Source organism: Oncorhynchus keta, chromosome 4, assembly GCF_023373465.1.
Source record: "Oncorhynchus keta strain PuntledgeMale-10-30-2019 chromosome 4, Oket_V2, whole genome shotgun sequence".
Lineage (NCBI taxonomy): Eukaryota > Metazoa > Chordata > Actinopteri > Salmoniformes > Salmonidae > Oncorhynchus > Oncorhynchus keta.
In genome coordinates this window covers 43,516,102-43,529,664 of record NC_068424.1, presented here as the reverse complement: position 1 = coordinate 43,529,664, position 13,563 = coordinate 43,516,102, and the positions used below count along the sequence as shown (strand labels likewise).

General features: G+C 42.8%; 1 protein-coding gene across 2 annotated transcripts in view; it reads right to left on the bottom strand.

Annotated features, from left to right (window-relative positions):
• The window catches only part of LOC118375083 (AF4/FMR2 family member 2-like), a 167,242-nt gene extending 153,925 nt beyond the window's left edge, over nt 1-13,317 (bottom strand). For both annotated transcript variants that reach the window (XM_035761578.2, XM_035761586.2), the window contains exon 1: nt 13,079-13,317. In XM_035761578.2, coding sequence (XP_035617471.1) covers nt 13,079-13,131 — 53 coding nt within the window. In that variant the 5' untranslated portion in view covers nt 13,132-13,317. The remainder of the gene's footprint in view (nt 1-13,078) is intronic.
• Between the last annotated feature and the right edge of the window lie 246 nt (nt 13,318-13,563).

The following is a 13,563-nucleotide window of genomic DNA, read 5'->3' as shown; positions in this document are numbered from 1 at the left end:
TTTTGCAAACAACTTTTGTTACTTCGAAACTCTCTGCATCTGGGTCTTCTCCTGAGCCTTGACACTCCAGTTAATGTCACCTTTCCCAGCTCTTACTATCACCTACCCATGAGCCCTCTCTTTCCATTTATTGTAACCAGCGTACTCAACCACTGAGCACCAAAACGTCCGTGGACGTGAAATTTGGTCAGTCTAAATATAAACCAATCATATACGTCTATGTTTCACAAGTTTGGACAGACAGCACATTACAGTACAGTACAGTAAAAAAAAGTAGAGTATACTATAGGTCAGTAGAGTACTTATTCTGTACAGTGGAGCACACTACAGTATAATGCACTGTATTGTACTGAAACTGAATTGAACTGTACTCTACTGTACTGAACTGTACTCTAAAATGTTCAGTAGAAATGGTTGAAAGTAGTCCGTGTGCATAAAGTTGTATGGTTTGTTTAACTTTGCAATCAATGTTTTTTGTTTGACATAGGTTTTAAGGTGAAAAATCACAGTCTCAGCATCATTCTGTTCAAATGGAATTGCACATAGTCTTGAATGCTATACAGTAAAAAATGCAATCTTTTGATGAAATAATGAATCCATTCATAAATTGTTCATAGGTTAAACTGCCTCCCAAACTGGTCTCTCTTACATGTTACAGCAACAATGTGGGGCTGGAGGGGAGGCCAGTGGAGGGGTGGCAGATAGAGGTGAGCTATGTTAGACATAAGTGTGTGTTGATGTATTGTATGGAGGGGTGTGTGCGTGCGTGTGAGTTAATACTAGCAAGGGAGCCAGTGCTAGCCCCCCTGGCAGCCAGAGGTGCAGCGGTGTGAGACCGCAGGCTGCCATGGCCGTGCACACGCCTGCCAGCCCGCTGTTATCTGCAGCCACAGAGCCACCAGAGCCACCAGGACGCGACCTGGAACTACGCTACAGAGGGGACTGGGAAGAGACTCGCTCCCAGGAACCTGGATGAGGAGGAGCTGTGACACACACCGGCCCAAAACACACAGACCTAACCAATCATATCATATCACTTTACTAAGCTTCTAAACACAGTTTCCACCAAACAGCACACACATACTGCCAATGGCATAGATAGTAAGTGACATCATGGAATACGGAGAAATATAATGATGGGAATATGATAATAATGTTTATCCCACAATATCATTAAATAATCTGTTTTGCTAAATGTATGATTTAAAAAATAATCTCTCTTGTTGTAACCAATTAAGATGCTGGTGATTAGCTACAGCTCAGCCAGCCAATGAATACCTAATGACTTGAGACAAGTCTAATGTTTCTGCTATCACAGCCTGGGATCAGTAACAATATGGAATTGATGTGTTCAACTACACTAACCGCCATCCTACTGAAGTTAATTCAATATAAGAAATCACACTTGACCAGGGCACCCAGAGAGTCATAATCCATAAACGATGCCGTTATTGCCAAAACCACTCTGCTGCGGCCCCAGTTAACTGGTTGTCTGTCTGTTTTTTAGGAGAGGCAGTAGCCATTCTTTTGTTCTAATTGATTTCCCGGTTACTGGATTCTTAGTCAGGATCAGCAGAAGCCGGCTGTGTCTAATATGACCGTAATGAAACTGAACAATGTTAATTGGGAGCACAAACCTGCTCTCGGCCAATCAATGAACACAGAGAGGCTGGGTCATTGTCCCAACACACTCGCTGCTTCCTGTGTGCCATGGACACTTCCTGTAAAGATTTCTCATGCTGCCAGACCAGAAATGCCTGACTCCTCTGCTTTTCATTGACCCAGTCAATGCTTTTCTCTGTTTCTCTTTTCTCTGCATTCGTGAAAGTGGTTTCTCTGTTTCAAGCCAACTGAGGACAAATGTGGTGTCAAACAAAGTGTGCTATCGCTAATGTTAGTGTACGTTTGAAGCATGTTGACTTGATCTATTCTAGACAGGTCATACAGCGAAAGGAGAATTTATACACTATATATACAAAAGTATGTGGACACCTTCAAATCCTTCAAATTAGTGGATTTGGATATTTCAGCGACACCCATTGGTGACAGCACACACCCATGCAATCTCCATAGACAAACATTGACAGAAGAATGACCTTACTGAAGAGCTCAGTGACTTGTAGCACTGTGTAGCACCGTCATAGAATCCCACTTTTCCAACAAGTCAGTTCATCAAATTTCTGCCCTGCTAGAGCTGCCCCGGTCAACTGTAAGTGCTGTTATTGTGAAGTGGAAAAGTCTAGGAGCAACAACGGCTCAGCCGCGAAGTGGTAGGCCACACAAGCTCACAGAACGGGACTGCTGAAGTGCATAGCAAGTAAAAATCGTCTGTCCTCGGTTGCAACACTCACTATCAAGTTCCAAACTGCCTCTGGAAGCAACGTCAGCACAAGAACTGTTCATTGGGAGATTTATGTAATGGGTTTCCATGGCTGAGCTGTCGCACACAAGCCTAAGATCACCATGATCACCAAGAAAAACATGTCTGGCCTGCACAGAGCCCTGACCTCAACACCATCGAACACCTTTGGGATTAATTGGAACACTGATTGCGAGACAGGCCTAATTGCCCAACATCAATGCCCGACCTCACTAATGCTGTTGTGGCTGAATAGAAGAAAGTCCCTGCAGCAATGTTACAATGGAAAGTCTTAACCAGAAGAGTGGAGGCTGTTATAGTAGCAAAGGGGGAACGAACTCCATATTAATGCCCATAATTTTGGAATGAGATGTTCGACAAGCAGGTATCCACATACTTTTGGCAATGTAGTGTATGTGGTCATATGGCGTTTGTCCCGCTTCCGTCGGGACTTCCGAGCGTTATGTGGGGCCACCATTGTCTCCTAGCAGCGTTTTGATAGTGAGCATCCAAACAGCTGTGGGAAGCAGCAGCAGACGTAAGACATCACAACTGCTTCACCCACAAAGCCTCCCAGAAACCATTCCCCTGTCAACTCCCCAGACGTCCACTGGAGAGAAGCTTTTCCTCTTTAATTAAAATCGTTTGTAATTAGTCACAGTCCGTCAGCAAACAAGAGCGACAGAGAGCTGCAGGCATTCCAGGGTGTGTATAATCTGGGAGCCAATGCCTACACAATACCAGGAACAGCCAGAAGAACACATCCCACTCTCCATCCCCAGCAAGAAAAAAAGAGAGTTTAGAAAACTTCAAATCAATTCAGGGTTAGCAGTGGGATCTTCTTGCTTTTGTGTCAGGAAAACAGACTTCTGTCTCTTTAGGCACATGACAAACGGGATTTGGAGGTAATAAGATTCATGAATTGTGTAGGCCATTTGCTTTTTTTTTTTGAAGGTCTCTCTCAGAGAGAAGGAGAAAGAGAGACAGAGTTCATACTGGAGCCAGTGTGTGGGGATGGTAATTCTAAGATACAATATTATGAACACCGCCAGTCTTTTTTGTACCTAACTGCTTTTGATAGCAAATGAATTAATGAAGCTTTAAATGACAGCAGGAGTGGATCAGTGTGACAGTGACAGAGAGACAGCGTAAGAAAAAGAGAGAGGGAGGTAGCACATATGAGGAGAAGAGAAGGAAGAAAAGGGAGGGAGGGAGAGAGAGATAAAGGTAAAAAGAGAAAGAGAATGGGGGGGGTTGAGTATGGAGAGACGGTGGCATATTATGGCTTAATGGCTGCAGAATAATGGTAATTTCACTATTCTCTCCAGTGGCTCGGACTGTGCTAATGGCTTCATTAACACTCACACACTCTGGCGGGCAATAGAGGACAATGTCACATCCATCTTTGTCACATCACAATAAAGCTGGTTAAATACAACTTTGCTGTGTGTCCGGCTCGGGAGGAAGACAGAAATTAGAGCAGAGATGAATAGCAAAATATCAATGAGGGTGTGGCCACAAACACGCACTACACACTTCCTCTGGTCTTGTCGACGAGCAGGCCACTCAAGAAAAAATTGTCAAATTGATTTCTAACAGGTATGTTGTTCACACTTAGAGTAATACGTCAATGCCATGAGATCTGTGAAAAGGCATGCTGGGGAAAACAGAAACATCCCATAAATCACCAACGCCAGGCCCCCGTGAAGTGGCCATCACTCCTCAATTGATGACGTTTTCCTCCCGGCATTTGCTTGTTGACTTCCCTCCCAGCCCAGCTACTGCTTCCTGGGTCTCTCTCTCTCAGTCTTCACAGCCACACAGGCCTTTTAGCTAGAAATCCCTGCGGCACTTTTTCACTAAAAGGTTTGATTTTCCACACAGGGAGAAGGCGGCGAGGAATCCCACTAGGTTCAGATAATGTGAAGAGCTTCAGGGAATTCTACAAGAGCTCCAAGTAAAAGACAAATAATAAAGAAGTACTAATGTGATGCTGAAGTCTGCCTCTTTACTGTGAAAACATTGCTGTGAGCCAGAGGAACAGAATTACAGCGTCAGAGGCTGAAATAAAAAAGCTAATATATTTATGCTAAGGTGTTAAGTTGTCAACCTTGACACCACCCTTACGTTCAGACATACTGCACAGAGAAAAGGCACAGCTGACTTACTGTTACTAACAGTTAGACAGCAGCGTAAACTAGACCAGCCACTGCTATAGGCCCCCCACAGTATCAAAAGTTCATCTGTCTCCTTCACTGAGGCATGGCTGAAACATTCGCCTTGATGATAACGTGAGTGGTCTGGGAGGTCCACACACACTTCGCACACACTTCGCATGCTGTGTCAACTTGCATGCGTCTGTAACGCTTGAGGGGACAAAAGAGGAGAAGAAGAAAATGCAATGGGAAGCTCAGAAGATTAGGCTATGTGTCGTAAAAGACCAGCATCACCTGCCTCGAGCGTTGCATGTCAATGAAGGCTTTGGCTTATATTCTTCCGTGTTTATTTCGTATTTCGGTTCATGACAACAATGGATGTGTCACAAACACTTCCATTATAAAGAGGCTCGGCTGTGATTCATTGCTGTTTATTTATGCATGAATATGTATTACAAAACCATGGCAGCCTGTGACATTTCTCCACCTTGGAGTGAATGTGTGGCAGCGACGGCTGCTAACTATACCGACACAAAGGAACACAGCGTTTGAAGTTTGAGAGAAATAACAGACGATTCTATGAATATCTCACGTATTGCACGCGCTATTCCAGGTCTGACAGCTCTGAAGCACCGGGATCTATAATGGCAAAAGCAATAGCTCTATTTTGCTGAATTTATCACAGTGATTAAATTCAAGGGCAATTGGAAATACTTTATCAAAGGGGAAGCTATGTGAAAACTCCAGAGTATAGTTGCATTCTCCTCCAGCAACTAACCTTGTAGAATCACCTAAGTCTTCCCAGCATGAGATGTGTTTTCTTTGGGGTTTTAGTGTGGCGAGGGGTGTTACTAAACTAAACAAACTGCCTGACTTAATTGGGGTTTTACCCAGATCCCCATTCTCTCCACTGTGATATTAGGAAAATAACTCCCAAAAGAGCATAAAAGCTACAAGACATTATCCAGAGAAAAGTGTTTCATCTGGCAATGAGCTAATAACAGAGGACTAATATGAATGACAAATGTATTAGAAGTCTACTTTGATAGCTTATGTTTAACGGCATAGTAATATCCATAAAATCTATTGTCCCAAATTGTGTGGAAAAAAACATTATATTTAATTCCCAAGATAATCCAACGAGTAGGCATTTCAAATGTTTTGAAGCAGAATACATTGTGTTAATCTCGTAACAGGCAAATGACTTATTACAATTTCAAATACCAATTGAGTGCAATAAGTTATTTCATATTTTACATAATGACAAAAGCAGAAATGCATTGTGTTATGTAATATGCCCTATGGTTTGTATACTCCCCCATTGCATTTGTTTTAAGTGAGTCTCAGTCTCAAACCTCAACCTACTCAGAGTGGCTCCCATCAAAATGTCCCAATCACCAGGTTACTGTATCTCCTCTACAGATAACAGCAGCCTGTTCCTCCCCATGCTATTCCTTTTGTTGCTCACCACACTTAACAACGCAGGGACTTTAAAAGAGCAGATAGCTCTCTATTCAAGTCATTTTGGATGTTATTCTTCCCTTGTCTATTTTTTCTGGTAAGGCAGATGTGCATTGTGGAGTGATCTTTATCAGACAGTAAAAGCCACTGGGACTGTCATTTCCCTGGTCTGCACTGCACTGGGCTGCTCTGAAGATGACAGTAATGTCACACAGCAGCCTCCCCTGTCACACACACTAGCCTAGTGACAGCAAATAGGTACATCTGCTTTTCTCCTCACTGCTTTTATGTGTGTGCTGAGTGCAATGTACTCTGGCATAATACAACAACAATGCACAGGGGCAGAGGCGTCATAAGGTTACGTGCCCCCTAAAATTTGTCCTGTAAAAAAAACCATTATTAATGTTTAGCTAGCCCAGATAGGTTCCCAATCTCCCATCCTAATAACTAGCTGCCAAGAAGCCATTTCAGGCTATCAATCAAGTTAGAGTAGCTAGCTATTCTAACTATCGTACCTGGCATACCTGCTGGCAAGGTTGGTAGAGTTCAGAAAAGCAAGCCATAACTAAATGCACTGAATAAGACTCACATTTCTTTCAATCTTTTAACCAGATTTTAGCAGAGATGCAAAAAAAGCATATTCAGTCAAGAGGATGCAGACAGCTCAAGAGGCACAGTATGCTTCGATATGCATACAAATACATAGAATTACGCATATTGATTTGGGCTCTAGATTGCAGGGAAAAAGCTGTTTCAGGTGTTTGAAAAATTCCAAATTCTCTGCCTCCGGACCACCCCCCAGTCATCCTCACGTACCTTTTGCCCCATCAGATTTTTGCGGTGCATGGGGAATATTGAAAATACTGTGTAACACACAATTGCATTTACAACACTGAATAAACCGTATCTGAACAGAGAATGAATAGCATTGGTACTGAATAGTAGCACTGACAAAAGGGAACACAAATTATACACCTTGGTAAAATGGTACACATAATTATAATTAAGACAGTCTGAGCACTAGGTAAATAAAGGATGATTTGAGGGGCCTGGGTAAAAGTGAAAAGCCTGGTGATGTGTCTCCTGCTGCCAAGGTGTTTGGTGTGCAGAGCTTTAGCAGTTCTCACTGCTCCTCTGTCTGTCTCCCCAAACAAACAAGGTGTGATTCATTCACAGGCAGCCAGACACCAGGCTTCCTTTGTGCTCTCTGCCGGAGTGGAGAGGTGGGCCTGCAAATATATTCCACTAGCTACCTCTCCCTTTTTCTACAGTGATGAGGAGGATGGGGGGAGGAAGTTACTTGCATTCAGTATGTGTGAATACTCTACGATCATAAACTGGACTAGATTCATAATATTATATTGTACCTTATTGTGTTGCACCTTATAAAAGCAAAGCAGCTGTGTGATGATAAAGCCTAGAGGGAGTTGACATACACTATTAGTAAACCTGTGTTCTATACAGCCCATTACATTGTACAATGTTGGTCAGTCACTTATCCAGCATGTCAATTCCGAGCCTATTCAGAACGGCTTCACAAAGCAAACAGTGAAATAATGTCACAACAAGCTCAGTTCTCTGGCAGAAGAGACAAATACCTTTGCTTATTCCAAATGGCCATGCATAGTATGTTCTCTTGAAAGAATTTGCAATTTCCTTTGGCTTACACTGGACCAATCACAAAAGGTCATCCTAAAACAAACTGATTTACCATGAGAGAGAAAAAGATCTCGACCGTTCCTCGCCTGGCTCCACTGAATCATCTTATTTGTCATACACTGCTTTCAATGGAGGCACTGACCTTTGAAGTTGGAAAGTAAATTGCTCAGTGGCAGTAAGGCATGCTATTAACTCGGAGGTACTCAAGCTATAGCCCGACCAATCAGGTGACGATACAACACGGCAGCCTTGACGAGGACCCGTGCTCAAATTTATTTGCTTGTAGATTTCAATTATTTTCACCGGGCAAATATTTTTTGCTTGTTTAATTCAATTATCGTTTGAATGGTTATCTCAGAAGTGGGTTTATTCCACCAAGTTAATACAACCTTGGCGGCTGATGAGAGAAAATGTCAGAGCTGTTAGTTTCATTACTGCTTTGCTCTAATGAACCTCTTTAACTTCTCTAACACTTACTGTTCTGAGAACTGTTCAAATGTTCTCCATTTTGGTGGTAGAGGCTTAATAACAACTAAATATGTGAGAGTCCACGGGGACATCAAAAGCCGATGCAAACAGGCAAAATACAGCACATAATAAAGCAGCATTTCTCCCCAAAGAACATCTATAGTGCATAGAAGGCACTCAAATGTTCACTCAAGTCCTATCAGCTGGAATTCAATAAAACTCAATTCCCAGAGTTGATAGAGCTTTCCCCTAAGCAGGGCTTGATGTAATAAGCTACATAGTCCTTATCCAAGAAGAACACAGTTCATAGAATGTAACATGACGATGAACTAAGTATTACAACATTGTAACAGATTAGAAGGAGGGTAGATTCTCCACAAGTGTACCGAATATTTAAAAACCAGTCTGTCCATTCAAGCGTGCATAGAGTCTTGACTCTTCTTCCCCCTTCACATGGTCTCCTCCACATCCACATTCACACCAGCCTTTCCTATCTGCTCACATGGTGGTGTGAGAACAGTGTTAAGCCTGCTTGGCCAAGCCTGTTTAATTCCCATTTACCTCAATTTTGCCATCACTACAGTCCTTATTAATTAGTGCACTAATTAGTGCAGAGTTATGAACTGTAGCGGGTGCTAGGAGGAGTGCCTGCCAGGAATTCAGGATCCTATATGGATCGGGATAGCTGGTAGTGAAGGACTGGAAGTCGGGGTCTTATTTGCCTGAGCTTTAGGGAATGCCCTCTCCTCACCTCCAACACTGTACTGAGGAACTAGTGGAGGACAGAGTAAGGCCTGATAGACTGTGACAGACAGGTGTGATGACAAAGGTTGGCATATGCTTTCTGATTGTACGATGCAGGGGTGCACATAGAAGGGAGGAAGTGTGTGTGTGTGTGGGGGGGATTTCTGATCCTATAGTTCTGTAGTAGGCGCCATAAGGGTACTCTCAACCGCTGACATCACACTAGACAGGCTACTAGACAGTCAAGGATAATTATTTGTATACAATTCCTCCTCTACTGTTTTGTACTTACAGTATCTTCAATACTTTTCCCTCTCCATCACAGAAATATACAATTTCCAACACCACCACAGGCTATTTACACCCAGCCAAGGACAAAAGAGAAATCCTTTGATTGAGACACATATCAAATACTTCCCCCCCTCCCCGGTCTCTCCCCTCTGCCAGCTTCAGTCCAGCTCTTTGCCGAGGCCAGGTGGATATTAGTGAGGTGAGGTCTCCCAGGTCTGACAGGAAGAGCTGCTCCAGATGAACTTGTTAATTGCACACTGGACCGGAGGGCAGAAGGGCCATGATACCCTCACCTTTAGTCTCCAAAGCGCATGATCACTGAGAGGCTCTGCTTTATCATTCCACAGCACTCGCTGCTCATTGGCAGATGGCAGAGTGAGTCCTCGAGGCAGCGGACTCATCAGGTAGAGCCAGGATGCCAACCACTGCGAGCCTGCACCCGTGTCACGGTGACGGAGCGTAAAGGAGGTGGACGGGCAGAGAGATGCCACCAGGCTGCCTGGCATGGCCGTCTCTTCACGCCGGGCACAAATGAGATTGGCATTGAGAGAGGCTCCTCGGGTGCACTTTATATGTGCCCCCCCCCCAGCTGTGGTCTGCGCACCAGGGCGGAATGTGGTGGTCTGCTGGAGACCTTGAGAAAACAAAATCCCTGTGACTAAAACTGCAGAAAAGGGACTGCAAGGCACAGCTTACAAAAATGTGGAGAAATTCTGAAAACAGATTTTGACCAAACTGAAAAAATATAAATGTCGAACCGAGACCGGGTTATATACATCCACAGAAAGCCCAGTGTTTCATACAACAACCACTGCTCTATGGGCACTATCTTATATTACAGCAATAAGACACTCATTATGTCCACACATAATAGTCATCATACTGTACACCTCACATCCACTTCTAATGTATGTATTTGCTCAAAGGTCTGAATTACACTACAGTGAGCTGTATTTTTATCTAATAATTATGATGGTCCGTTGAACCATCTTAATAAGTCTTTATACTATTTAATTCAGAAGCGTTTTCTTTATCCATTGATATTGCCGCCATAGCAGCATAGTTTAATCCCCCAGACACGTCGGTTCAGAATTACAGAGCTCTTGGGCCCCTTTGGTGAGAATATCAGTAGAAGTAGATTTAAGATTTTATTTTTCCTTCCATCCTGGTTCACCAGGCAGGGACCTTGCCAGTATCACTTTACATATCCAATACCCACATAGCCTCAAAGAGACTCTCTTTTTCTATTTTCACCGTCCGGCAACGCTGCGAGGCTTTACACATTTCCAGCCAAATAAAAAACTAATTATTTGGACAGCAATCCCTGCTGAGAAGTACAAGTAAAAGGGAAAATGACTATTTCACGAAAAAAAACACTGGAGTCATAGGGTAATCCCTGGGGATCAGTCAAGACATAATGTAGCTCGAAAATTAAAAGAGAACGTGACAATAAATAGCTAGGCCTTATTTAAAGGGCTGAGTTAAACCCATTCCAAGGTGTGGATGTCCATAAAACAGGCTTTAGCACACATTATCTGGAGGTGTTACATTAATGACTTCTAATTTTTCCTCACAATGCCAACAGAGTGAAGCAGCACAGTGTACAGTACAGTAGTCCAGGCATATATACCCACACACAGGCATCAATTCCCCGTCTATCTGCTAATTCCCCCCTGAGTGACGAGAAACCACTATGAAAAGAAGGGGAGGACCATGACCTTCATCAAATGAGGTTTAACTGTTATTACTGGTGCTGAGGCCATAATATATGACTGGCTGATTGGAGCGAAGTACAACTACACCACCGGCCCTAGCCCTCCACATATCCCCAGCACCCAGCCTCATCTTTTCTCACTACTGCTGGTGTGGTGTAGTGTTGTGTGGTGGCACTCTCAGCCCGTCACTCCCTCTGTACACCCTGCTCTCTCTCTCGCCCTCTCTCTCTCTCTCTCTCTGGAGCTCATTTCCCACCTCACTGACTCCTTCTCACCGTGGAACTGACTGAATTTGACTTGATTATACCCAACACTTGCTCTACCTAAACCAGCATGAGAGTAATCAAATTAAAATCAATATCCGTGTTGGGATATTGCCCTTGGCTTAAGAGGTGGACATAATTTCACATCACTATCACACGTTCTAGTCGTGAAGCGGAAAGAAAAAAACTATTTCAGAAGCCAACGCAGTATAGTAATGGCAGGCATCAATCAATGGAAATAATCTACACTCTGTGAGAGATCATACTTGATGATATGTGCAAGGAAGACATGTGCAGCCTTTTTCTATTTCCTATTTGCTGTAATACAAATATATGTAAACAAACATATCTCATTCATGTCTGTCCTTCAAGCTGAATTACGTAATACCAAGCTAGCCTCCATCAAATGATTTGAACTCTTGCAGGTAGGCCTAAGGTGTGATCTGGTTATTTAATAGATCATGTTACTGTGGTCACATTGAGCACGCCCAACGTATACTTCCAGATCCCACCAACCATTATAAACCAACTACAGCAGCATGAAAGATTCTCAATCACTCAATCATTTTGTGAAACAGCCTAGGGGATATGAAGAAAGGGTATTTTGATGGAAAGTTGTAATTAGCACTTTGTGTACAGCTAAGACGTTCCATTCCAGTCTATCACTCTCAGAGACAGAGGGGAAATGAAGAGACATGATCTGAATCGAATGCATCTGAATGGAAACAACTCAACCAAAGAGGTGTCTCAAAAATCAACTAATGTAATAAGTATCGCAGCATCCAATGAGCAAAGCAGCAATAGAAACAAACGTGATTAGCAAGCCCCGATGGTGTGGGGATTCAACAGTCTAAATGCACAGTAGCACTTCATCAGCTAGAGTAGGCCTAGTACATGAATCTAAGATGAGAAGATAAAACAATTGATGCTGAATGTATGAATTCATCTGTGGTTTTAACTATTGTGTGAGGGAGTGGGGAGAGGAGAACTAAGAGGAGGGATGAATGAATGAATGGATGGATGGAGTAGGTAAAACAACTCAAATTTGTGGGGAAGGGGGGGGGGGATAAAATCCTCCTACTGTCTCACCATGTGCTGGTGCTACTTCTGACAATGAATAGAACACCCCCATCTTTTGGGAGTCAATGGCATGCAAATGACAGTGTACAAACATTAGTAGCACACAAATTTGAAATTAAAACATCATATGGTTAGAAATATTATTATTGCAATAGGTCAAAAATATATATATAATAATGCACATATTAGACAATATACATACTGGCAGGAAACTGAAGTGTAAGAATATGTTCAGGTAATTACTTAATTGATTAATCCTAAACCATCCTAAACCACAATCTATTTGATCCATAAAATATATTACAAACTTTACAATAGGCCTACACAAATACCTAAAATGTGTGTTAGAGTAAATTATCTGACAAAGAATAGCCGGGATATTTACAAACAATAATAAGACAGACAAGGGCATTTGATTCAGTTGTCATGCAATTTATCCACAGCAGCTACATTGGCGACCTCTATAAAACCCTATGAAACCCATGTTCAGGTGAAAACTATGCAATTGCGAATCAAATGATCCCGATAAATTTGAAACTGACATACAGACATACAGTAGTATATGGAGCGCAAAACCAGCAAAGGGCGAACTTCCCCCGTTCATGAGGAGGCATTAGGTGCATAGATGTGAGTGCGCACCGAACACTTTCTACCACTACTTGTCCTACAACGCACAATATGACAATAGAGGTACCGCGCAGACACGAAGAGGACTGTAAAATAATTCATAACAGTCATCTCTCACTTTAATGCGTTCAGAGAAGGAATGCGAGCATTCCAGGAGCCCAACGCCAAATACCAGGCGCATCGATGTTCAGTTCCCAGCATCGAACAAAGACGTTAAACATAACGGAAATAAAAAATATATACACTTGTACGTACCACTGTTGCTCCAGTTCCCAGTCCCTAAAGAAGTCAAACTCGAATAGGTCCATGGTTGGTCCCAGTTGTCTGATTCAGGAAGGAACCGGTGCCTGCTCAACGTATGCGTCAGTCTACATACATAAATTCTATGTGGATCTGCTAACTGTAACTAGATGTACTGTACTGTACGGTGGTCTAGCTGGCGAACTGACATACAGTACACACACAGCCAGGAAAACGCGACTGCCTCCCCTGCCTGCCTCGCGTCTCCACAGTGAACAGAAGGCGGAGCTTGACAGGCAGAAGCGGCTACTCGAAGCCCGGGTACACCAAATTGAGGTATTCGGTTTATCATTTCCAATTAGCTGAAATTATATTTGCCCCACCCATTTTAGTTGTCAAAGTCAGCTGTTAAAAAAAACTTCAGATGTAAAAAAAAAAAAATGTTAAAAAAAGTAAATAGACCAATGGGGAAAACAAACACTATTTTATACAGGTTATAA